General features: G+C 42.0%; 1 protein-coding gene and 1 long non-coding RNA gene across 5 annotated transcripts in view; one reads left to right on the top strand and one right to left on the bottom strand.

Annotated features, from left to right (window-relative positions):
* Positions 1-16,489, top strand: part of LOC116231198 (uncharacterized) — a 166,777-nt gene extending 150,288 nt beyond the window's left edge. The window contains exons 6-8 of one of the 2 annotated variants that reach the window (XM_090139128.1): positions 13,152-13,272; positions 14,605-14,686; positions 16,067-16,489. In XM_090139128.1, coding sequence (XP_089995254.1) covers positions 13,152-13,272; positions 14,605-14,685 — 202 coding nt within the window. In that variant the 3' untranslated portion in view covers position 14,686; positions 16,067-16,489. Of the gene's footprint in view, positions 1-13,151; positions 13,273-14,604; positions 15,355-16,066 lie in introns of those variants that run through there. The other variant, XM_090139129.1, reaches the window with a different exon arrangement.
* On the bottom strand, positions 13,119-24,681 carry LOC149918163 (uncharacterized). Of its 3 annotated transcripts, XR_016466041.1 has the most exons (8): positions 20,770-24,681; positions 20,366-20,463; positions 18,467-18,571; positions 17,625-17,745; positions 17,164-17,266; positions 15,344-15,472; positions 14,301-14,456; positions 13,119-13,952 (listed from the first exon to the last, which is right to left on the bottom strand). It is a non-coding gene; the product is annotated as an uncharacterized LOC149918163 (long non-coding RNA). The 3 variants fall into 3 exon arrangements; XR_016466040.1 differs by having other exon boundaries at positions 17,625-18,571; XR_016466042.1 differs by having other exon boundaries at positions 14,301-14,404; positions 17,625-18,571.
* Positions 24,682-25,222: the final 541 nt, after the last annotated feature.

Here is a 25,222-nt window from a genome sequence, read left to right as displayed (position 1 = left end):
GCTATATGGCTGTAATAGTGTTTTAATTCTTGTAAAAATGTGTACGTGACAGGCAGAGGTGATCTCAGAGGGGACAGATAATCCTTGCAGTGTGATAAGACGCATGTAATTTTTTTTTTTCTTCTCATTTTGCTCTCCATGAGAGTCATATAAAGGCTGGAAAAAAAAAAAAAGTTATTTCATTTCTTACACACGTGCTCCAATGTACAGCTTGTACTGGGAAGACCCTTTGATCACCTGCTTAGCTGCTGCCTGTCAGCATCTTTGATATTCTCCTCTGGTGCCAGCAGACCCACAGAGATGGTGGAGTCACTGTCCCTGGAGGTGTTAAAGAACTGTGGAGATGTACTGAAGGACAAGGTCAGTGGGCATGTTGAGCATGAGTTAGAGTTTGGACTGGATGATCTGAGAGATCATTTTCCAACTGTAATGATTCTGTGATTCTATGAACCTATGAAGCATTGTTGCCAACGTGACTTTCTGCAACAAGAAACGAAGGCTGAAGTAAGGCTGATCCAAGTCTGCACAGGAAAGGTGTAGGTTTGGGTTTCTTCTGGTTGCAGTCCCTGCCAGGGAAGAAAGGCCCTGGCACTAATCAGCCCTACACAGCCCAGCCTGACGCACAGCCATCGGCCTGAGATACTGCGAGCAATAGAGACCCTGCAATTATGTCTTCTGCTTTCCAGAGCTGCGAAGTCTCTGAGCAGATAAGAAGCTAAATTCATTGAGTAAATTATTCCACTGTAAATTATTCTCTCAACTCTACTGATTAGTTCTTACCTTGGAGCATACTTCCTGCCTGCCTGCCTGAAGGAAAGATAAAATATTGAATTATACAGTTCACTTCACAGCACTATGCATTCCTAATCTTATAGGGATATAGGGGTAGATCTTCAGATGATGCAAATCAATATGAATAGACAAAATCAAGTTCTCTCTTGAGCACAGCTTTGCTTCTGAACTCCTCAGACCGAAGTCGCTTTATGCCAGCACAGAGGTTAGGCCCTTATCCTCACAGCAGAGATTTGTTATTTTTTTTGCTGTTGTAGGATTTTCAGTAATTACGTTGATTTTACAAAGGAAAACGTCACTGTCCTCTCTAGTGACCTCCAAGTGGAGTTTGGTTTTTGTTTTCAAAGGGTGAACAAACATTAGCTCCTTACAGAAAGTTTTGACTGTCCCCAGGAATATCAGATCTGCTAAAGGTGAGACTCTGCCAGTTTTGATCTGATTTAATAATGCAAAACTTGAATAGTAGCAACAGATGTTATTAGATCCAACCTCATGTTATCTGTCCGTCAAAACATTATGAAGTCCTGAAATGATTAATAATGTCTCTGTAATAGCCAGGAAGCCGTGGCAGTGAGTAGCTGCTACTTCTGGAGCGCTACTGTGGCCACGTGCTGGCAGCGAGCTGCCTGTGTGCAATGGGCAGAGGATGTGTACAGGTCAGCGTGCCATGCTGGTGCTTCTCAGGCTGCAGAACCACTTCCCTGTTGGTTTTTCTTTTGCCACTGGTGTTTGTGTCCCACAAACTCCCTGTGCATCCTCTGACCACAGCTATTCTTGTCTTGGTCTCAATGAATGACTCTGTCTATCTGAAATGCACACATACCCTCCCCACTTCCTTAAATACATGGAGGGGTTTTATTCTCAGATGTGAAGTGACAGCCCCAAAGGAAGCCCACCCCCACAGAGAACATGGGTGCTCCAGCTTTTACTCTGATGAAGCATCAGAGTGGAACAGCAGCACTGAAATGCTGCTGTTTTGGGCTGAACCATTTTTGCTTGATGAGTAGATGTTTCCATTAGGAATATGTTGTGAACCACATTTCAGGTGCTGCCACAGTCAGGATGATACATGCAGTCATATTCAGTGGAAGGAGAGCATCTGTAGCAGTTGTAGTATATGATTACCTGATCCCTCTGCATGGTTTACCCTCTCTGCTTTCCTCAGTGCAGAAAGATAGGTGCCCCAAACTTGCTGCCAGAAGTGATGTTTTATGTATTATTGTGGAGCAAGAGCTGCAGGCTGGAATCAGCTCAGCAGGTGACAGCTGTCTGATGGCAGTGGTCAGTATCTTATGGTGGTGGGCAAATCCAAGATGCTGCTGGTGGGATGCGAAAAGGTATCTGGAATCAATCCCCACGCTGCACTTCTTCAGAGCTCAGTATTTGCTTCAGTCTGCAGAGATCCTTGAGCTCATTCAGTACAAGGTCTCATTCCTCCCACACTAATGGTAATAGAGTTCTCTTGGACTAAAATACAGGGGAAATTGGAAGGTATTTTGGAATCAGTCCCAGCTTTTTTCTCCTGTACGATGAGTGTCTGATTCAGTGGCGGCCAGATGAGACAAATCCTGCTGCTGCTACTGTCCTGGCAATGATTCTGTGTGCAGTGTGCTGAAGCTTCTTATCTACTGGTGGTTAGTGTGAAGCACCTTGAAGGATCATATGTAACTTCAGCAACATGAACAATAGTGAGCTGTAAATAGATAAGCATTTTCCATTACATAAAAACTATGCTTCCTGGGACCGCAACTTTTAGCCTGTGGAGAAAAGCACTGGTTTGGGTTTTGATTTCAGGTGTTCTCAGGTCAGAGATCATTACTCCAGGACAGAGTGTGAGGCTTTATTTTTTTGCTTTTTTTTTTTTTTTTTTTTTTTCCAGTGCATATGTACAGGCATTGCAGGCTCAGAAACTGCTTTCAGCATCTGCACACCTCTCAGGACATTGCACTGCTTGGGCCTGGCACACACGGGGCTTTGCAGCCACACAATCCCTCTGCACTTAGCATGTTGCTGGTCTTCTAGCAGGCTGTTTTTCCTGAAATAAGGAATGCTTTTTATCATCTGCCTTCCTTCAACACACACAGCTGCAGTGTTTGGTATTTGTATTGGCCAGGGAGGCTGCAGTCATGCCATGATGTCCCACCCATGACTCAGACCCCGAGCATTCAGTAATCCTCTTACCAAAGGTAATATCCCCTGTGCTTCCATGATAAGCAAGAGTGAATAGAAATTCTCAGTCTGCTCTATATCTTAAAGTTCAGGAGAGAAATTAACATACATGTATAATAAGCTATATTTAAATAATAACAGCATTGTTTTTAACTAGAAAAACTTCTGTGCTTTTTTTCTGCTATAATGGTATCTCCATTTACCTCTGCTGTACAAACTTTCCATGGAGTCTGACATCCTTTGATGCTAATTCACAAACGCTCCGTAAATTCCCATCAATTCTAATCCCTTAGCCTCCCATTCTCTGTAAATGTCTTAATGCCTTCATCCAGACCTATTAGCACTGGAAACATGGGTCTCTTTGGCCCCTGGCTCTATTAAAAGGAAGCAAGCTGAGGCCTATTTATAGGATAATCTTGCCAGCCACCTAATCCTCTTTCAGTGGGGTTTATTTCCTGTTGGCTTTGTTTTACCTCTTAAATCAGTGCGCTGTGGCACTAGCCATTCAGAGTGCATTTCCCTGCCTTGGCCCTGACACCTGTGCTGCTGACCCCATCACACAGCTCAGGCTTTCTGATCAGACAGGCATCCATCTCGGCAGGGCAGAAGCAGTGCATCTCGGTTGCAGGGGAAAGTGCTCACTCTCCAACACAAATGCAGCCTTTCTTTCTGCTCCCTTCTGTAGTTTCTGTACAGATACTGGCTTTAAGCTTGTGCAGAGGATGCCTAAGTGTTAGGGTTCACACTACAGTTTGTAAGCAGCTCTTGTTTTAGAAGTGGAAAGAAAATGATGCAATGTTAATGTTTTTCATTTGAACAAATGGAAGATCAGCTTTGACACCAATTTAGATGCTGCTGGTTGAAAACAAGTAGTTTCAAATTAACTTTAAGAAGTCAAAGCTGTTCTGTACAAATCAGCCTTCCCTTCTGGATGTAAAGCAAACAAACAGAAAAACCAGGCTGTTGCACTGTGTGCTAAAGAAAATAGCTTTTATTTTGTAAAATATCATTATGCTCAGTCAAGACAGCAATTTGTAAGTGCTTACAGGTTGCAGTGGTGGACTCTTTAACGCCTGGTGCTGATTAGTCAGCACTGATTGCCTCTACTTTTAAGGAAGTAAGTCCTCTCCTACACACGCATTTGGGATAACTCCTTGATTTCAGGGGTGAAAGGGAGAATTGACTTGCTTTTCCTGTCCTTTTAATCACGGACCGTTGTATTTTTCTTATTTGTTACTTTCCTTCACTGTTTTGTGAAATGGTTAATTTTTCTTAACTGAAGAAGCCCTATGTTCTAAGCAGGTATTCTCTGGCTTCAGCATCTAGATATTTCCTATTTCTTTGCTGGTACTCAGTTCTCTTAGAGGTTCTTATGAAACAGTGTCAGACGACTGTATAACAGCCATTGTACCACAATAACGTGGCACTCATTATAAGCACAGTTCGTACCATGTAATTTTTATTGGGTTTCTCTGTTGTTAGGAAAGCTTTGCTTTAGCACAAGTTAGTCAAGATAAACACAGTAGTGCTGACTGTTTAAAGGACACATTGTGGTTAAAGCCACACTGGCTGGTCACTGCCAAATCCCAGTGTATCGAGCTGTAGGTAGCAGTCCGGTTAAACCAAAATGTAGGGAAGAAGCAAGGAAAGGGTGTTATCTGTCCACTCCTTATTTTGCTGGTGATCATCTTGTGTTTACATTGTGTATGGTGGCTTTGGGAATGGGTATGAATTTGGTAACACAACAGCATTTTCTATCTATCAGTCTCCAATGCAGCCTACCCAGATCCCTGCAAAGGCAGAGCTCTCTCTCCCTTCCCTTCATCTAAATCCTTGACCTCTAAAGTTGGTAGAAGAAACCTTAATCCGCAGGCTGTGTCCTGCAACAGTGAGACTTATGATCCAGCAGGATCTGCAATCCCCACATCTAATTCATGGGTTTTGAGTTGATCATGAAGTCAGGTGCCAGGCTTGCTGAAACTGCGGAGTGCTCTGGTTTGATGTATTTGGATGGAACATGGACAGGTTTGGGAATTAAATTTTTCCTGAATTTCAGTGGGGTTTGTGTACTGAATTCTCTGTGGGTCACTGGAAGCATGGCAGTTTGCTGCAAATGAATACATGTGTATCATAAGCAAATCTCTCTTAGGGAATAAGAAGTTGCTGTGATGGGAGTGTTTAACCCTCTGATAAATCAAGCAAGTTTCAAACTTCAGCACTTTACTAGATTGACGTTCATTAACAAATGCACGTTGCCAATGGTTTGTGCTTAATCACTATCAATCATTATCTCTGCAAACAAGTAGTCTTAATCTTTCTCAAAAATTAGTGATGCTCATAGAATGCCATGAGGCTGAAGCTGCTGCTTTTGGAGGTCTGCAGGGCTTGGGTCCTAGTGGTGGGGAGGGAAGATGGAACAGCAGCACGCAGCATTTTTCTGCATTCACCCGTTGGGGCTTTTTTGCTCTTGCCCCTAAAATGAAGGAAAGGGAATCTCACCTCCTCCCAGAAGTAGTTTGTTATTGTTATAATCCAAGTCTCCAGTCTTCTCTTTTGCAGTTCCATATAATTTAATATAATAACTCCTGCTCAGCTGCGTTGCAAAGTCTTACCACATTGCTGGGTGTTACTGGCAGTGGTGATATGGTACAAACTGCAAGCACACAGCCTGGGTTAGACTGTTTCGCTATGTTTATGTTTGGGTTTAAGGCAAACAGATATTGATTGCACTCTCCTTCTTGTATCTGTACTTTGTATATATATATATGTATATGTGTGTATATATATATATCTCCTCGTATACTATACTGCCTTGGCTGCCTTTAGGTGGAATTTGCATGAACAGCCTTTTGTTGACATGTCAGAGTGCGTTCTGCAGTAGATGCATGTTTCCTGTTGGTTACCAAGGGTGGGGAAGTTGACACCTCCCAAAGAAAGGGCAATTCAGCCTACTTGTGTAAAATGATTAGGGCAGGATGTGCCCTGTGCTGAATTCCTCTGCAAATCTAAAGATCTTGTTGATAGAGCCATGTTTCATGCATAAGCATGGCTCAGCGAGATGGGGAGCCTGCACCGCCCTTTGCAGAGCTCAGGCTGCCTGCAGGATGCAATGAAGCTGTCACTGCAGAGCCCACCAAGTTAGGTGAACACACAGCTGCTCTCCTGAAGCGTGACACAATTTTAAATCAAAGCTGATACTTTTGAAGGGTCTTGAATTTTGCCAACTCTGTCAGGCTGCAAACAGCTAACATTTTCACCTTTGTCAAACTAGATTTAATGTATCTGGGAAAATAGGCAATCTGATAATGCATTGCTACTATTGACTTAGAGGAAGGAGAGGGAGGCTCACTCTGCTCACATAGATCTCCCGGGGAACTCAATATTTGACTACAGAAGCCGTGAGTCCTTTTATCCAGGCACACTTGATTTTAGAGGTGATATGCAGAGCACCGGCCTTGCTAACAGTTCGACTTCAGAGAATTTCCCATGGCTGTCACGCCTTGCTTTGCTCTGCCATGTGAGACTGAAGTAAGGCCTGGGTAGCCGGGGACTAAACTGCCCTACCATCCAGCTTCTGTCCCCTCCTTGGAAGTGTCCACTCTGCGGTATTGCAGAGGTACCGGGCTCCTGCCAGCACCTCACACAGTAGTAGTAGCACTTCCTCTGGGGCTCAGACTTCACCAATAAGATTCAAAAAATAAAGAGAGGGCTGACGTGAAATTTAGTGACAAAAATTATTAATCTAGAACTGAAATGATCAGAGCCTGCAATTATTCTCCAGGTATCTTTTTTTACTAGAATACAACACTGATGCTCTTTGTCACGAAGCAGAAACATGCAGCAAGGGCTCTGTCAGTACATTGGATAGGCCTTTGTGAAGTGTTCCCCAGAGAGCTGTTTTCTGAGGAAAAAGTCTGAGCCTGCATGAATAAATGATGTGCTGATAAGTTTGTCCAGCAATACTTGCTCTGCAGTAAAGCAACCTTAGGTGGTTACGGTCCCTCAAGAGTCTGTTGATGCTCAGGGCAGAGCAACAAGTGTTTCTTCCAATCTGCCAGCAGAAGTACACAGTGCTGAAAGCCACAGTGAGAATGAAGTGTGGGCAAGACAGCACACAGATGTCAGGAGGAGTGCATGTTCTTCTTTCAGATGCTACCAGCAGCTGCACTGTGGCACTGCTCCAGTGCAGAGCACTGATGGGGAGATGGCTGCCGGCTGTAGCGTGTCCTCTGCGTACCAAAGCAGAATTGCTTTCCCACAAATGAACTGTGAGTCGTTCAACAGCCTTCTGTGGCACATAGGCCTTGTTAGGCAAAGTTCTGACAAATCATGTCCTCCACCCTGGGCTCTTGAGGAGCTTTTCGCCCATCACTTCAGGGCAATTTGGCTGATCCCAGCACTGTCACTCATTGTGTGGTAGTCTCTGGTGTAATGAGGAGATGCAGTAACCGGGACCTTGAGGCCTGTAGCAAAGCTATTAAGAAAAGCTCAGGCCATCAAACTGCTCTGGACGTGGGCTTTGCCACTATCCTTTCTGAAGTGCAGTCAGATGATCCCATTGGCTGATTCTTCCAAATTGCTACTGCAATACAGTAGTTGAGCACATTTCCCATTAAATGCAGCTACTTTATAGAACAATGTTTAAGTTGCTGGCCTAAATTATCCCTTAATTAGGTCATTTTTCTTAATTGATTAAAAATAGGATTTCAAATTAAAACAGAAAGATTGAGTAACATCACACAAATGATATTATTCAAATGTGAAAGGGAAAAAAAAATCATCAAAAAGAAAGGATCATTATATTGAATTGCAGATCAGCTGTAGATAAGACGTTTGGGATTGTTCTCCAGAAAATCTATTCTTTTCCATCTTTGAAATTAGGGCAAAGATGCAATCAAATGAAAAAAGTTTAAAGCCCAGAAGAAAAAAAAAGCCATTACGACGCAGCTGATCAAATACAAAATTATTATTACACATCATTCATAGTATGATGGCACCTAGAGACCTAGGCTAAGCCCAGCAGGCACTGTGCAGAGACAAATGAGCCCTGCCCCAGAGGACTTGCAACTGAAGTCAACAAGCCAGGTGATGAGACAAAAATTAGAGAGCAGGAGTTAGTTAACTTCCAAAGTCTGCAAGCTGAGTGGAAGGTAGCTCTAGAAATATGGCCAGCACAGGTCTGTGGGCTACCAGAGACAGCTCCAGCACAGACATTTGGTGATGGGAACACAGTAAAATGCAATGCTTAAATATGTATTCTACTCTCATCTTCAGTAATGTCATTCCTGCCAGCATCATAAATAACTAGAGCAACAAAGCTCAGATTTCTGCTGAGGACGTTTGTAGACAGTTTTCAGGGTAGGCTGTTTTTTGTGTGGTTGTTCAATTGTTGGTTTTGTTTTGGATTTGCTTTTTATTTTGGTGAAAGAGAATAAACCCAGACAGACTGTGCACAGTTGGTAAAACCTAACACAGGTATACTGATTTTTTTATTTTATTTATTTATTTATTTATTTTTACAGTAGGCAATTTAGGGATGTCAGCACTAAAGGATATTGACTTCAGTGAAGGTCTGTCAGACACCTGATTCTCTGGCTTCACTCCCACCATTCTGATCTGAATTGAGAAGCTAGTCCCCACTTCAAGTCCATTTCTGACAGTTTCGATAATGTTTCACTGAATAATTTCCTTAGGAGAGCAGAAGCGTAGACTGTGCTCCCATTTTCCATCTCCTCTAAGCAGCTCTCTTCCAGCTCTGTTTTCTGTTCGTACCCAGCAGGGAACCCATGTAGGCGTTTGTTTTCATGTCTGGATGAGCACTCCATCTCTGCCACACTTGTGATTTGGCTTCAGTCTCAAACTGTGTATCAAAATTGGTTGTCCATCTGCTCCCATCCCCTTAAACTTGCTGTCTTCTTTTAGATCTGGATGTTTAATCTCTGTTTTCACCCTAAATGCTGTATGGCACCCTACTGGATGGCTTTCTGCCATCATTTGTGCTTTAACCACAAATACACCCAGTAACACCCCTGAATTTGGCTTGAATTTACCACCCTCAATCTCACATGGGAGCAGTCAGTACCCAGGCAGGGAAGAGGATAAAGACAGAACAAGAGTACGATGACATCATTGCAGCTTCTAGTGAAGCCTCATCTTGGAGGTTTTCCAAGCTGGTCAGAGCATCTTTCTTTACTATCCTAGCCCTTCATCTTTTGTCCCGAATGAGTTGTACAACTACATGTTGCATCCATACAGATTTTTGGTATACACAGCACAGAGTGCCTGTGTGTATACAGCATGTATTCTTGGTCTGTTGTTCCAGTTCTCATGCTGAACATTTAACATGATAGTTTCTGGTTCCTGTATTCTGAGGGTCAGCAAGTTGGAACCGGTTTATTCCTCTACTCTGTGCCATCTGAGAACTTCTTCCATGTAACCCTTTCTGTCATTCCTTTACCACAGTACAGAAGATCTGTCTATAACTTCTCCTGAACAGAAAGCAGTTGTTTCCTTCATTGATAATGAGATCAAGTGGATCTCATTATCCACTTCTGAACCCTTTCAAGTCATTCTTGGATCCTTTCTGAGACCAGGACAGCAGCAGGTATTTAGGGTGCGCTGGCATGTTACATTTTTGCAGTGGCACAGCAATATATCCTGTTCTGCTTTCTTTTTAGCTTTAATTTGTTGACTTTTTAGATCAACTCTGACATGCCTCTTTCTTAGGAAAGTTTATCTGATTACTGTACCACTGAGCATGCACAATTACTGCAATTTTTATCTATGATTTGTTTGGCACTTATTGACCTTGAACATTATCTTCCATTTTATCTGGCAGTTTCTGGCAGATCTTTCTGCAGCTATTTACAGTGAACTTCCAGCTTTAAAACCTTGAGTAACATGGGAATGTAGACAAACTGTTACCTTGTTATGCATGACACCTTATCAGTAAATTTATCTCAACAGGTTGCCCCAAATCTGCTTTGGAGGAACACTAGCAGTAACTGCCCCATTCCTGCTTTTTTTTTTTCTATTATTTATTTTAATCAGTGGTCTATTTTGTTTATTTGCATGATTGCTCAGTTTTTTGAACTGGCTGCTTTGACTCCCCAGGGAGGCCACTTCTACCCACCAATTCTTTCACACTGTGGGGCGTAAGAGTCCTTTTCCAGGTCTGGACTGACAGACCACTTTCACCCAAGACTGAAAACAAGGTATTCCCATAACCAGGCAGGAGCTCAGCTCGGTGCCAGCTTAATGTGGGCTACTGTCTATACCAGGCTTAGCCCTACAGGTGGGAAACAGCTCCATCTGTCTGTGAGTCCTGAATTCCTCTCAGCTCATGTCACTGCTTCCTTCTTGCTGTGCTCTAGCCATCAATCACTTCAGTTCTTTAGGTATTAACAGCTATCTCTAAGTTTGCAAGTCTTAAATGTTCCCTGTATCTCCCAAGCAGCAACCAAGCACTAATCAGAAAAAGGGAGTAAAAGTTCTTGAGGTTCTGTAAGTTGTTCTGTAATCCTTAAGCAATGTTGACATCTTAATAAGATCTTTATTGCAAGTGTCTCTGTTAATTTGGATATTCTTGCGTATTTAACTTTCACTGTGAGCATTATTTGCTGGAAAATTTTTAGTCCAGCTATGAAAGGGGGAGGTTCAGGTTGGGTATTAGGAAAAACTTCTCAGCCAGATGGTGAGGCAGTGGCACAGGCTGCCCAGGGAGGTGGTGGAGTCACTGTCCCTGGGGGTGTTCGAGAACAGTGTGGATGCGGCATTGAGGAGCACGGTGGGGATGGGCTGGTGTTTGGACTGTATGATCTTAGAGTCTTTTCTAACCTTAGTGATGCTACGAAATGTGAGGAAGAAAGTTGTTAAATTGTAGTGCCTTGTAGAAGTAAAGATGGAAAATACAACTGTCAGTTTGCTTGCTGTTGGAGGAGTTAAAAATAGTTTAATTCAGAAACACAGAGAATTACTCAATTCTTGTCGTCTTTTCAGTTTTTCTCTGTGGCAGTTGTACAAAGTTTTGGACTTCTGGGAGTGCAATCAGAGCAGACTTGGAAGTATGACAGTTTCTCATGCAGAAATTTGCTAGAACAATAATTCAGTGATTGTAGTATCTGGGAAGGAGAAAAGCACATGTATCATTCTGCATTTTTGAACAGAAATTCCCAAATGCTGAGTTTTGCAAACTTTGTTACGTGTTTACAGTACTGCCTTCCCAGTATTTGCTGTAAATCAGTTATGAAAACTGTTCATAATGGGATGATACTCCCTTCTTAGTCATTTACGTGTTCAGTATGACTCACACTCTTGTACCAGCAACTGGTTCTCCTTTTCTTTTGCTGCCCAGGCTGTTCTTTCCTGACGCCTTCTATTTAATTCCAATACTCCAACCTATGGTAAAATGTACGTTTTTGCTTTATCACCTGTGGCTTTCTGTTTTGGTAGATGGGTATCAGACACCAGCACACTGATCCTTTTCCTGGCAAAAGTCTGCTTTCTGCCCAGCTGGCTGATCCCACCCACAACAGACTGAAAAAGCCAAGCACTTGGGGGTGCATTGGATCTTTTCTGCCTCTTTTCCCAGAGATAAAATTAATTCTGTAGACATTTTGACTGGCCCGAAATCATGCCACTTAGAAAACTGTTTGAATAAGACTTGTCTGTCACGATTTAATTTTTCAAGCCACTCCAAAAATAATTGATTTATATTTATAGAATTCCTTTCATCACAAAGGACTCCATATGCTTTTCAGAAAGATATTTCCATTCAAGCTATTGCTGAAACGCAACCTCTGCTTAACTGCAATATTAGTTTACAGCATGAGGCAGGAAAAAAAGGTTACCTGAAATACAGCCATTTTCACTCAAAATTATCCCTTTTAGGAGTCAAAAACTATGAAAATCCGCATGATTCTGGTGCATGAAATTGGGCCAATTATATGACATTTAGGAGGAATATTAACATTTCTCATTCTGAGAGCTATAAGTACTTTTCAAATGTCTCCCATGACATCTTTAATTCATTCTCATGCCCTGAGATTTCTGTCACCTGAAATGTATTTTTACTCTATTTGTTGCAGCTATTCAGGAAGTTTTACACTGACTTAAAAGCAGTTTTCTTTATAGCATCAGAAGCCTCTGGGCTGTGGGTAAATGTGAACTTGGTAGGACAGGTTAGGATTTGTTAAATTCTGCACTGGTGAATACTGTGTCTGAACCTACCTATCTTAAAAAGAAAACTGAGTTTTAGTAGGGTTTTTTCAGTATTCATTTTTCACTGTCATTTTCTTAGAATGGATTGGAAATAATAGACTATTAGTGATTGCCAAGATTATTCATTTTAGTTATAGGTTTTTATGTCCATTTACACTGAAAGTAAGCTCAAAGTATGCACAGTGTTAGTTGCTAGTGCAAAATATCATCATGAGATCATTTTTGACAGTGATTCTGTGGGTGCTGACTTACATGATGTCCTCATTTCTGTTTTAACAACCTGATTGGACTGCAAATGAGGGTGGAATCTGGTCTACTGAATCATGTACATTTGCTTTTATTTAGTGCTATCTCTCCAAATCTTTTCCTACCTGCTTGATAATTGGATTGAAATTATCTTTAATTACATTGTCTGGGGCTTTGTTAATATCAGCCCCTAACCAACTGTACTGCATTTTTGGGTGCCCTCTTAAGATTCTATGAGGTGAGCAGGGCTGAAGGGCAAACTCCAGGAAGCTGCATCACTGCAGTCTCGGAGCCATTAATTTTGTGCAATGATAACTTTGTACTCAGAGAGCAATATTCATTATAGGCAAGAAGGGAAGCATGCGAGTCCTTAATTAACAGTAGGATATAATCAGCATAAAGTAATAGTTTAATGTTCTACAGAATCAGTGTTATAGCCTTTAGACTGTTGGTTTTTCCATTTTAGACAAGGCCAACACAAGATTGTAATTGTCTGGATGCCATTACCCAGCTTTCCTTACTCTCCAGGCACTAGCTCACCACCCTGTTTCCTATGATTGACCCACAGATTCTGTTCAAATATGCAAACTGCCCAGGCTCCCCAGAGACCTCCATTTTCATCATGTACATGAATAGCAGCTGACTTTATTTTTTTCCCATAATCCAACCCAACAGACAGATTGTGACTGGGTTTGTAAAAAGAACATATTTTATTTTCATCTTAGGGTATGCTACACTATGGAAGGATTAGCAGAGAGCTATCTAGAATGCCTGGACTTGCCCCCAGTCCTGCTTTGTCACAGGAAACTGAGCATACAGCAACTCCTCTCCACTGTGCCTGCACAGGTAAGAAGCTGAATTTATGTCCATGTCTATCCATGGGGGAAGGAGGTGAAGCAGCAGCTGCTACTCTAACTCATTTGGGGTACCTAGGTACCAGAGTACTGCTTCAATTCAATGGCTGAGTTCTTTCAGGGGGCAAGGATGGGTTTTGACCTCAGCTATGTTAGTTGGGAACACCACATCCTAGAGAAGGGCACAACTTTCTTCAGAGTGGCCAACCCTGGTGGCAGTCCCCCAGACAAAGTAGACAAGCAATCTCCTTGCCAGTATCACCCTAATAATAGCTAGAAGGATTCACTTTTGAAATCTGGTCTATCTAACAAACTTGAGAGCCTAAAAACGAGCCTTAGAAGCTCCAAGACATTGCCAATGACAATAAGTGAGACCTACTTGCTGAGGGAATACACAGGGCATTTTTGTCCTTGCACAATTCACTTAGACTACAGAGCAAGCGGCCACGCAGAGCCTGCCCAAACACCACTTTTGCCCTTAAAGGCAATGCCTTAGAGCCTCTTCTAAGGGCTTTTAAGGAACTGTCCCTCCCTCTGCTCTGTCATAAATACCCGTGCTGCTGCTTCATTCTTTCTTGTATCCTTCTCCGCTTTCTTATTCCACAGGCCAGAACAGAGGCATCTAGAAAATCTGCTTGTCAGCACGAGGAGGGCTATTCTAGTGGCGCATGCCTGTTAAGAGACAAGAGTTGAACATTTATTATTTTTAAAAAATGGCAATTAATATCATACTTCCCAGAAGAGACTGATGACTCTGGCTGTTCCTGCACAGCTGGAGCCTTGCATTAGCCAGGACTGCTGGAATTACTCTATGAAAGCACGACTGTGCAATTGCTAGTTCCTCAGCCTCACAGATAAGGGCTAGGATTGCAAGGCTTAGTTTCAGAGAGGCTTAGGAAAGACAGAAAGATGTTTCAAGGTTAAAATATCTGTTGTGTGTGTCAGTGAGGAAGGGAGATATATAATTCCCAGAAGACTAATTCTGTGTGAAGGGAAGCACTAATTTTGGAAATGCCATACCTCTGCTCTGTGGGAGCATCTAACACTTGCAGTTCTTCAGGTGAGCTCCAGACTGTATTTCAGGAAGTGAAATGACATTGAATCCCTCCTTTCCCTTTAGTCTCCTGAAAGTAATGCCTTCAATAGAGCACTTCATTTTGACTAATGCAAAAGTTCCTGTGAATATAAGCATTACATTGCACATTTCTTCTATTGCGTTCAGGGAAAATTTACAGTAGGGTAATGAGAGTTTGTGTGTCAGACAAGACTAGCTGTGCCTCTTTGTGCTAAACTGCATCTTTTTTTTTTTTTTAAATTTTCCTAGACTGAGAGGGATCTTCAGAAATCTCTCCAGTGGATTTGGCCAACCCGTGTCCCTTCAATTTTTTCACTGAAGCAGACTTAAGGTATGGCTTTTATTCCCATTAATAACAAAAGCCAGATGCTAAAAAAGTAGAATAAGTAGTCTCTTGGTGCAATTTAGTAGACTAAGCCATAGGGAATTGCTTAAAATGGAGCTTTTGTTTCTTATTTAAGTCAAGACAGTCTATTATGTATCCACTGTAGTTCATATAAGCATTTGTGAATGCTTTGATTCAGAGGGTTGGTTGTTTTTTTTTTTTTTCCTGAGACTACTCTGTCTTAAGTAAATCCTTTTTTTTTTTTCCTGAAATAAACCACTAGAGCATATTGATGTAATGAAGTATTGCTTTCAGTCTCTGAGAATACCATGCAAGTACTATCTACCATGGAGAAAACATATTATGATTAGAAAGCATATTTATTCTTGACTCTGCCCAAACGGTTTCTTCGCACACTTGTATAATGAGGACTAGAGAACTAAACATTCTACCTAGAATTAAAACTGTGGAACAGTTATCCTGGCCCTTAGGAAGGACTGAATGTTTTCAAATAAACTGACAGTTAACAAACAAATGTTAGGACCACCTGCAGTGACTCGCACCTGCAGTCTCAGCAGCTGAGGTTTACCTTGTGGGGAAGGCTCCTCTGAAAATATAGCTACCTGCATCCAGAGCCAAATGTGAGCAAAAAGCAGAACCTACCTGTGTCAGGCTTCCTTGAGATCCATCACAAGTAGCTGGATGTAGTCCCAGTGACAATCATTTGGTGTCCAACAGAAAGCAGTAATTCAGCTCCTGTTTAGTGATGTGCTCCAGGTCAATGGCTTTGTCCTGCAAGTAAAAGGTATAGGAGGTAACTTATGCAGAAAAGACATAACGCAAAAACCTACTGAGATAATAAAAAATTTGCATTTTCTCCAGCAGAGTCTGGTTAGACCTGGGATGAACTCCCATCTCATACAGAGCTTGCACTGCAGGGCACAGTTAGCTTTGTCCAAGATTTCACTGCCAGCTTGGCTCGCTTATTTTTGCTGTGTTTTGTTTTAAATCCAAGCTAGAACTCTTACAAAGCTTTGACTGCATGACTGCTTCTTCAGCTCTTTCACCACCATCCTTTTGGTAAAGCTAATTCTGTTTTCCTGGAATTTTAAAAAATGTTTTACCCATCTAACCCCAAAGTAGCTGGTCAGCACTTTGCCCAAGTTCACTTTAACCTGAAGAGTCGATGACCCATGACTGACTTGGCATTTACACTATGCCCACTGCAGTTTGGTGAGTGCTGAAACTGAAATCAGTGACAATATCCCTGATTTGTGGCTTGATAATTCCTTTGTAAAGGTTCTACTTACATTTACTTTACAGCAGTCCTTATTGCAGACCAATTTCATCACAAACCAAAAAAGCATTGGATTTCTTTTTTCATAGGCTAGACACTTAATGAATACATCTGTTATTTGGAATTCAGATGTTTGCAGATATAGGAGTTACAGCTTCAAGACAGAACAAGTTTTAGAAGATACTGAAACCACCTTGTGCAGATCCTGCCTTTATAAATACCCAAACACACACCACTCACTTGGACAAAGGCAATATATCCAAAAGCAAATTGAATGAATTGCACTGTCTGCTTTTAGGAAAATAATGTATTTATTCTTCATATGAAATTGAGATTTTCTCTCTGTCTTGTTATGAAATATCAATTTAAACTTTATAACATTCACATATTTACATACGCAGACCTGTATTGTTTGAATAAATGTGCACCTTTGCTGACATGACTGTGGGCTGCAATGCAGGCCAGAGGAGCCATGTTTAAATTGCAGGAGGGGAAGGAAAAAAAAAAAAAAAAAAAAAGCAATAGATGAAACACTTGGAAATTTTAGTCCCAAGCTGGAATCTGACAGTTCTATAAACAAAGCTGCATCTGTGTCACACTTGGAGGATGACAGAGCACATATACCATCCTACAGTTATTTATCAGCTTACAGAACATTCATTCATTCAGAAATTAATTGGAGAAGAGTCACAGAGTCTTATCCTTGTGACCACCTCCTACAAAACGCCCTGGATAATAGCAGTATCCCCACAGTCACCCAAACATGGCTACACAGTGTGCCTGCTCACGCGTGTTGAAGTGAAGTGAACACGTGCAGGAGGTGGTAAGCTGTATTCTGAAAGCAATGCACCCATGGGCTTGCATCTATCTAACTCCTGCAAATCACTGGCACAACATTTTCATGTTCAAAATGCTCCAAGACATTAGCGAATGAATGAATCAAAAGATGTTCTCAGGAAAAGCAATAAGTATACTCACACAGTCACAATGGGAATTTGATCATAGCCAGTACAGCAGTGTGTCTGAATCAAAGTGGAGAGATTTTCTTTCTGAAGGGGCTCCATTTCTTAACAAAGCAACACCATCACAGACATTTTGTGAATACTCTTACAATAACCGCGATTAATAAATACTGCTGGATGCTAGTGGGGTACTGGTCTAGAAATCAGGACAAGTGGAATCTTACCTTTGTTCCCCTGACACAGTCATGAGACACATCCAGGATTTTTCAGAGCATTTTTCAGCAATTCTGGATAGCCAGCTTGCAAAGTAGTGCATGATCGTGAGGTCTGGAAGGAACAGAAAACAGCTGTGCATAAAGTGAGACACCAAACCACAAGTACCCTAAACCACTGGTCAGTTTTAGCCTATTTAATGTTTGCCAGCCTATATACTTATTTTTTGAATTGTAACGATTTCTTGTAAAGCATTCTGAGGCTGCAAAATGGAGATAGCTATTAGAGACTTTTTTTTTTTTTTTTTTTTTTGACATTTTCTATTTCTGCTGCTCTGGTGTTTGATTACATTTGAGACACAGGAATATAGAAAAGCACACGCTTATTGTGGTGTGTTGTTTACAAGGTTATTCTTGCACGTGCTCACTTGCTTGCTCACTCCCACATACAGCCACACTCCCATTACTGTTACCATTTCCAGGGCAAGGAGATGCTCTGCTTCATGGGCCATCTGTCAGGCAGTGCTGGGGCACTGTATATTGATGCCATGTTTGTAGCTATCTCTTATTTGAAACAAAGTTCAGTTCAAAGCACTTCCAAGTATAGAAAGGGGAGAAAAAAGATGTTAATGTGTTTAGATTACATTAAAATTTTAAGATTAACTAAAAGAAAGGGAGAAAAAAAGTCTGCTAATGGGTAGAGCTCAGTGGAGAGGCATTATTATATTACTACTAATGCACATAAAGCATCTCCTATTAAAAAGGGATGGCAGTTTTACATCCTATTAAATATATCAAAGCTGTACTTCAATTACAAATCCTTTCATATGCACGTTTTAACAAATATGTCTGATAATAGAGTGCAGCAGTAGCTTTTTAAATGCTAAACAAGATCCCTACAATACAGCTCACAGATAGAAAAGTACTAGAAGAAGGAAGGTCTATTTGACAGGGAAGGGAGAGATGTATTTCAATATTTTCATTGCCTTTATAGCTCACAAGACAGAGTTTATAAACCATTCCAGTGAGCGTAGTAGGACATCGATAAAAGAGCAAAACCTGCAACCAGTATACTGAAGGAGTTTGGCAAGCTGCTGTTGTTTTTCCACACTGTTATCTTGGAAGACAAGCTGTGTCCTAATAATGCTAGTAACAACAAAAATAAAAGCAGGCCACGGTTGGCTGAGCCCTGCCTTGGAAAACGTAAAATCTCAACCAGCCCCAAAAAAATATACCTTCCCTAAAGAGAGGAGAATCCCTATGCCCAGAGGGAGCTATGAGGTGACAACACGTGGTCCCGGCCGCATGGACTTACCTAGCGAGTGTCTCTTCAACAAAACAACAAATAAATCCTGATGCTGCCCTGGAAAACCCAGCAAGTGAAATGGTGTTCTGCATGAGCAATCTGCTACTGTGTGACCTAGGGGGAATAAGCATTAGAAAGGTCAAAGCAACCCAAAGAAGGATCCAGCGTGACCCTGAATTCAAGCTAATAGGTAAGTCCCTTCTACCCCCACAAACAGTTGTGAAGGCTGGGTAGAGCACTGCAGAGAGTTTCCAAGGCCCTGTGGTAAAGGACTCTGCTTATTGCATCGTTTTCCCATATCTGGTCCCACTAACAGAGTATTAGCACAGCAAAACTGAGTGTTTGAGACACGGAGTTCAGCTCTGTGTTTCTAATTGTGCCTAGCCCCTAGCCTTAGAATTCTGCAAAACCCAAGCTCGGTTCCTACTCAGGGTGAACTGGAGTCACAATGTTAATCAGATTGGGCAGCAGTCTGCCACAAGCCAGGCTCTATTTGCATGGATCACGTATTTCTGACATCTGGCAAGGGAGTGAATGAGCCCATGCCTATGGAAATGCATATGAACCCACAATTAGCTTTTTCAGTTTTCTGATGAATCAATTAAATAGAGGTTCATAAATCTTAAAGAAAGAGGAAAAAGATTTGATCATAATAAAGAACAACAGTAAATTCTGCTTAGCCTTTTTTCCTTGTGGATTCTTTTTTTCTTGTGGAGATATAAAAGTTGCAGAGATTTAGTGAAATTTAGTCACTTATCCAGGAAATAATGATGAGCAATAGTACTGTAATGTTGTCACTCTAATGTCCACAGTGTTGGGCAGCAGGGTTGTCCCAGTACTCACAGTGCTGGGCCTTGCCTTGCTTTGCCTGTCCCCAGCTACTCTTTGTGGCTATGAGTTGTACTGCCTTGCTTGGGTCTCTGAAAAGCAAGGAGGGTGGTTTGTGATGTCTGTCTCCTCTTTGGTAAGACAGAAGGGAAAGTTGGAGCTAGGTCATCTCCTCCCTTCTCTCAGATCAGCACAGGGGTCTGCACAGAGGAAGTCAGTACATGCAGAGAAACTATACCAGGACTGCAATAAGATCATAATAGCTCAAAATAGAGGGATAGAGCCAGAGAAAGAGGCTGTGGTCCCTGATTGCTACCCTGCTTGAAAGTCCAGGAAAAACAAAATCTCATAGTACTGTGTGGGCCATACACACCACTTCTAAGACAACCAGGCTTTGTGAGACAGATTCTGTCCACCCTGGCCTTCAGGAAAGTTGTCACCCAAAGGGAATGCAACCTTTCTTTGTCTCTCAGCCAACTCCTTTGGGTAATATAGATCAGTATCACACCATACAAGTCAATATTACAGATTCCAGCTGGCTAAATTGGCTTCAATCCACTGAGTCAATGAATCAGATGCTCAGCAGGTGATATACAGTGTTTGACTTGCCTAAGCAATCATTATGTCCAGAGACTCAGAGATCTATTCTGGAGTCTAAGCAAACAAGATAAAATGTGTTCCTCTCCTGGCCTCATATATATCATTTCACATTTAAAAGATTTCTTGAGTTGGAGGCATCAGCATTTACTTCCAGCAGCTCCTGGTTTTGAAAACTGAGAGTACTTAGTAGTTGTGTTTATTTGTGCTGATTTTTTTTCCTTTTTCCAGCTGCCTCTATTAGCACAAAGGCTAAATGAAAATTCAAATCACTATGGTGATTAGCTGCAAATATTGCTTTTTGCAATGGGTTTGGTGTCCCAAGCAAACAAAGGACCATTCTTCAGTGTGCTGCAGACAGCACAATTGTGTACCTCACAGATGTCTCGGGTGCAATCAGCTTCTCATTACTGGACTAAACAGAACTTTTGATGGAGCTGAGAGAATCGAGTGACCTGGGGCAGGAAGCAAAGGTTCCCTTACCTGGCACTCTGTATTTCCTCCCCCGCAGGCATATTGATTACTCAGAGGCTGTTTGCTGAATGAGATCCTACTCAGCATGAATGTAGCTGGAACAAGTCCTATATAATTAAAGAAAGGAAAGGAATAAATGATCTGTCTAACACCTTGCAGTTATTATCCCACAACTTTGTAATCCATAGCCAGGTTCTCTTTCTGCAGATTTTATCTGCAGAGATTGGGAGGATAAATAAAAAAACAAAACAAAACAAAACAACAACAACAACAAAAAAAAAAACCCACAGCTGAAAGCTTACAAATTATAGATGGAAGGAAGGAGTTGTTTCTTGTCCTAAGGAGGTGCTGAGAAAACAATGCTGTCTCCTGAAGTGGGAGGTAAGGCATCTTGCATCAAATATGAAACCTACCTCTGAGATCATTGCAGCTGAGGTAACCACAAGCTCCTTGAGAACTGAAGCAAACCTGCAGAAGAGGGAAGAATCAAAATCTGTGGTGCTTCAGCACATGCTAGGCTGGAGATGGAATTTTTAAGACATGGAGTTGGAATACTGGAAGAAGAAAGAAAACCTGTGTGGAGAACATGAATATTGCACAGCTTCAAGATAAACCAACATAACTAATGGCAAATTATAAGGCAAGGAAGTATTTTAAAAAGTCAGAGCAATAGTAGGGAAATTTCTAAATACATAGCCATGGACTGCAAACACCATGGCTGTAGATAAACTTCTGCTCTAGCATGCCATGAGTAGCCAGAGAACAAAGTGATAGAGATGAAAGGAAGTACGGCAAGACAAATGCACACAAGTACACCACAGCACCTGCTAGTAATATGCCATGCCACTAAAAGCCTAACCAAAGTAAGAGAAGATGATAGAACTTTTCACAGGGATTCCCAGCTGCTCCCAAGAAAAGGACTTGCAGCAGGTCTCTGTTCCCAGAGAAATAATCAAGAAAGGTGGAGCCTGTTCCCAGCATTGTCAGTAGATCGCTGTGTTGCTCTGCATACTATTACTCCTTTCTTGCCTCAGTTTCCCCACAATCTGTCTGTACTAACTGTGTAAAGAAGAATATGATCAAATCAATAAATAAAAAGGATGGGAACAATCAGACAGGACACAGTACAGGATAGCAGACAAGTCTCTGCCTGTGACGGGGCCCGGAGGAGCATTATGAGGGTCCCACTCATAATAAAATTTCTTAATATTAATGCAAATTCTGGCAACAAAACAGATGCTTCGATATCTGAGAAAATGATGGCTACAATAAAGACCTTCTCAATGCTTCAAGGTCTAAGCAGTCTCCCAGACACCTTTTTCTAACACCCCCTTGTCTCAGCCCCAAACAGTAAGGAAGTTAAAAAGAAAAGACATGATCAATAATTAAAAGGCTGGAAATGAACAAATGGAATGAATTGCTCCAAGAAGGGTGAGGAGAGAAACCTGAGAAATATCATCTATCTTTATCTCTCAATCTGGCAGAGGATTTACAAACCATCTTTAAAAAGAGAGATTCTGAGGTTACATATTCACTGGTTCAGGTTTCTGAACGATGCCAGGTTTTTTATTTTATTTTTTTCTTTTTACATTATGCTTCCTCATTTTATGACACTTCTCAGACTTGAATCATTCACAGCAGATGGCTCCATGAATACTGGATATTTCCATAAATAATGACAGATTTCCCTTCAGTCTCCCCACCCTCCCTCCACTCCACATGCCCAAATCTTTTGTGTGCTAGCTGCAGATACACATTCAAATTCTGGTCAGCAAACAAGCCTATCTAGTGCCATTGTCATTCCTGCAAGCCCAGTAGAATCAGTAAAATAATGAACTTATCATCCCATTTGATTCAAGAGCATTTTTTCCAAGCAATCCTTAGATAGAAGGGAAATGCAACACAGCATTTAATGAAATTGAATACTTTTAACACTGGAGAGCCATTGCAGAAAGCATCTGAGTGCTCTGCAGCAGTAGGAAATGCCGGACATAACTGGTGAGCCAGATTAACCACACAGTGATGGCAAGGCAATGCTCAGGTCCTCTGAGCACCTTTGCAACCAAGGAAGCTCTGAGTAGCTACAGCGGGTGAGGAACTGGCCCCAAATTTAGCTACAGAGATCCTGCTTGCACAAGAAGGACTGCTAACAAAACAAGGAGCATCACAAAAAGAAAGGAGTGCAGAAATCCTTGCTGTTGGGTCATGGTATTTGTTTGATCTACCTGCAATAAATGATATGACACTACTGTCTTACAGAGATAAAAGCAAGGTGGCTTTTAATTCTGGATATTAAGAGAAAATATTAAAAACTTCTTATCAGAGCAATAATTTATGGCTAACTTCAAGTGCTCATAATCTGCTATCTATATACATTTCTATCAAATGACCCTGTAAATAATTAATAGATCTAATTCTGTCAGTGTTGCCAGGGCAGGTTTCCCTGCAGAAGGTTAATGCAATGATTTAATTCTTTATTTATGTGATTAGCAGCCCCAATCAGGCTGTTTTAATGAGGTCGCAGGCAGCGGATTATCTCAGCCGACTTGCCTGGCAGGAGCCCGAAGCGCCCCGTTCTTGTGGGATGAGGTACACTTTCTGTCCAGCTGCCCCAAGGCAAACCATTGGCAGCTACTGGGGACAGAACAGGGGCCCCAGCAGGGCACGGAATGCTGTTTACCCCTTTTCTAGTTGCCCGACCCATAGCTGCATAGTCCAAGTAAAACACAGAAACACAGGGATTCTTAAAGCGCATCAGCCTCAAGATTCATCTGTGCCTGTTCAGAGAAGGGGAATATCATGATGAGGAGACATGGGATAATATGTCACTAGCAGTGCCTCAGGCTCATCTGTAAAACTTAGTGTTTGGATTAAATCCAAATGATGATCCTCCCTATGTCAACAAGAGAACCTGGCAGTTATTAGATTCTTCCAGGGAAGGAGTTGATACAAGTGCTGCTTTCTCAAGATCTCATAAATCTGCATTTCTACATACACAAAAGCTTGACACACACAAATAAAACAGAACCAGAATACATTTCTTTCATTCCTTCAGTCATTTTTCTTTCAGTTTTTCACCAAACCCAGCCCACCAGAGAAAAGAGATCTCTCTGCAGGCTGCTTATGGAATTAAGGGCCCAGTTGCAATACTCAGATTCATTGGGCCACCTGGGATCACTGTAACCCCACATATAGTGAGCAGCCTCACTCCTCGTGACGAGGGCCATCAAGCAACTCCCTGGTGTGGGCCACGCTGATATCAGCGGATTTGATAGCAGTAAGGGAGCACCAGGAAGGCCCCACCTGCCTGGCTGGGAAACAGAGAAGTCTCGGTGTTCCTTCATTCACAGCCTCCATTCACACTGGCTGAGAAGGGCAGAGGAAACAGGTTGGATGTTTCTTTTCCTTTCTCTACTCTTTTTCTGTCAAAGGCATCTTTCCATCTTTCCAGCTCTCTACTGACCTGCTTTTTGTTTGTTTTTCTACCTTTTTTTTTTCTTTTTAGTTATTGAATCTTGTTTCCCCTGCCAAACTGCCTACAGCTCCTGTTCTGTTTATTATACTCAGCACAGAAAGGAATGAAAAGGAACGAATCTTGGAAGAGAAACAAAAGCCTGCAATAAGCCGTATTCTCAATTACCCTGTAGCATGCAGGCTGGGAACAAGAGGAGTTGCCACGCTGACACATACAGCTGAAAATTGGGTTTGCTAGGTACAGCAATGTTAAAGGCAGCCTTTCACTGCCTCCCTCCCAGGCTGCCACTGTGCTGTGCCCTTTGTGAGTGTTCCACCACTTATTGGCACAGGTATAAAAGCATCCCTTGGACAAGAGACAGCTCAGGTAAGCTCTAGAGAAATCAAAGCAGGAAAAGCGGATAAAAGGCAGCGGTATTTTTGTCACTAACTCACAGACGGGTTTATTCTCTCTAACAATTTCCACCTTGGCAAGCTCCAGGTCACTAAAACAACATCCAGAACAATGAATTAAAGATACTGAAAAAGACGATACAGAATGCAGCATTCTCACAGAAATGTAGAAACTCCCCACACTTCCCTGCATTGGTTATCCTCAGGCCTCTGTCAGGCTGAGCACTTTGTGCCTCACTCACACTTGCTGATTTTCAGTGCTAAATCCTGCTGAAAACAGATTGTCAGATCCAGGAATCTCTGCAGTCCAGCAATGTGCTTCAGTTGTTCAGGGATAACTGAACAGGGCTGGATAACGCACAGACACGCTCTGAGCACAACAGTTCTCCTGTTACCCTGCCAGGTAACATTACTGCCTTCTGTCATTTTTAAAACTAACTATGGAAGTAACTGCAATATTTTCCCTGAACGTGCAAACAGAGGGAAGCGCCGAGCCCAACAGCACTGCCTGCTCAAGATGTGCGTTATTGCAGGACTCTGCAGAGAGTCTCCTAAATACCGTACTGTGTCTCACACAGAGCCACATCCTCCTTATTCTCGTGCTGCAGCAGCTGCAGGGACCGGGGGAGTAGAAGGAAGGGAGCAGAGCAGCCAGGCAGTGCTCACACACATCCTCACCTGCAGCAGTGGGCAGTGAGCCAGCCTGCCCTTCGGGGGGGTGGGGGGACAGACAGAAGGGACCTGCTCAGTGTGCAGAGGATGGCTTTCTGGGGGTTGGTTTTCCTTTCTTTTTTTCAGGAAGCATTTATCTTCTCACACTTTTTTTTTTTTTTCTTTTCTTTTTAGTTTATAAACAAAACCCCATGGAAGATCCCTTAACCCCTACAGATCTCTTTGATAGTTTTCGTTTGTTTGCTTGCTTTTGCTAGAAGAACTAATCCAAAAAACAGACTGATGAGACCAGCCTTGTCCCATATCTGCCACTAATTCCTAGGGCAC

Source organism: Phasianus colchicus, chromosome 4, assembly GCF_987193195.1.
Source record: "Phasianus colchicus chromosome 4, bPhaCol1.hap1.1, whole genome shotgun sequence".
Classification (NCBI taxonomy): Eukaryota; Metazoa; Chordata; class Aves; order Galliformes; family Phasianidae; genus Phasianus; species Phasianus colchicus.
Note: the sequence above shows the minus strand (reverse complement) of the source record. Positions and strands in the feature narration are given on the sequence as shown.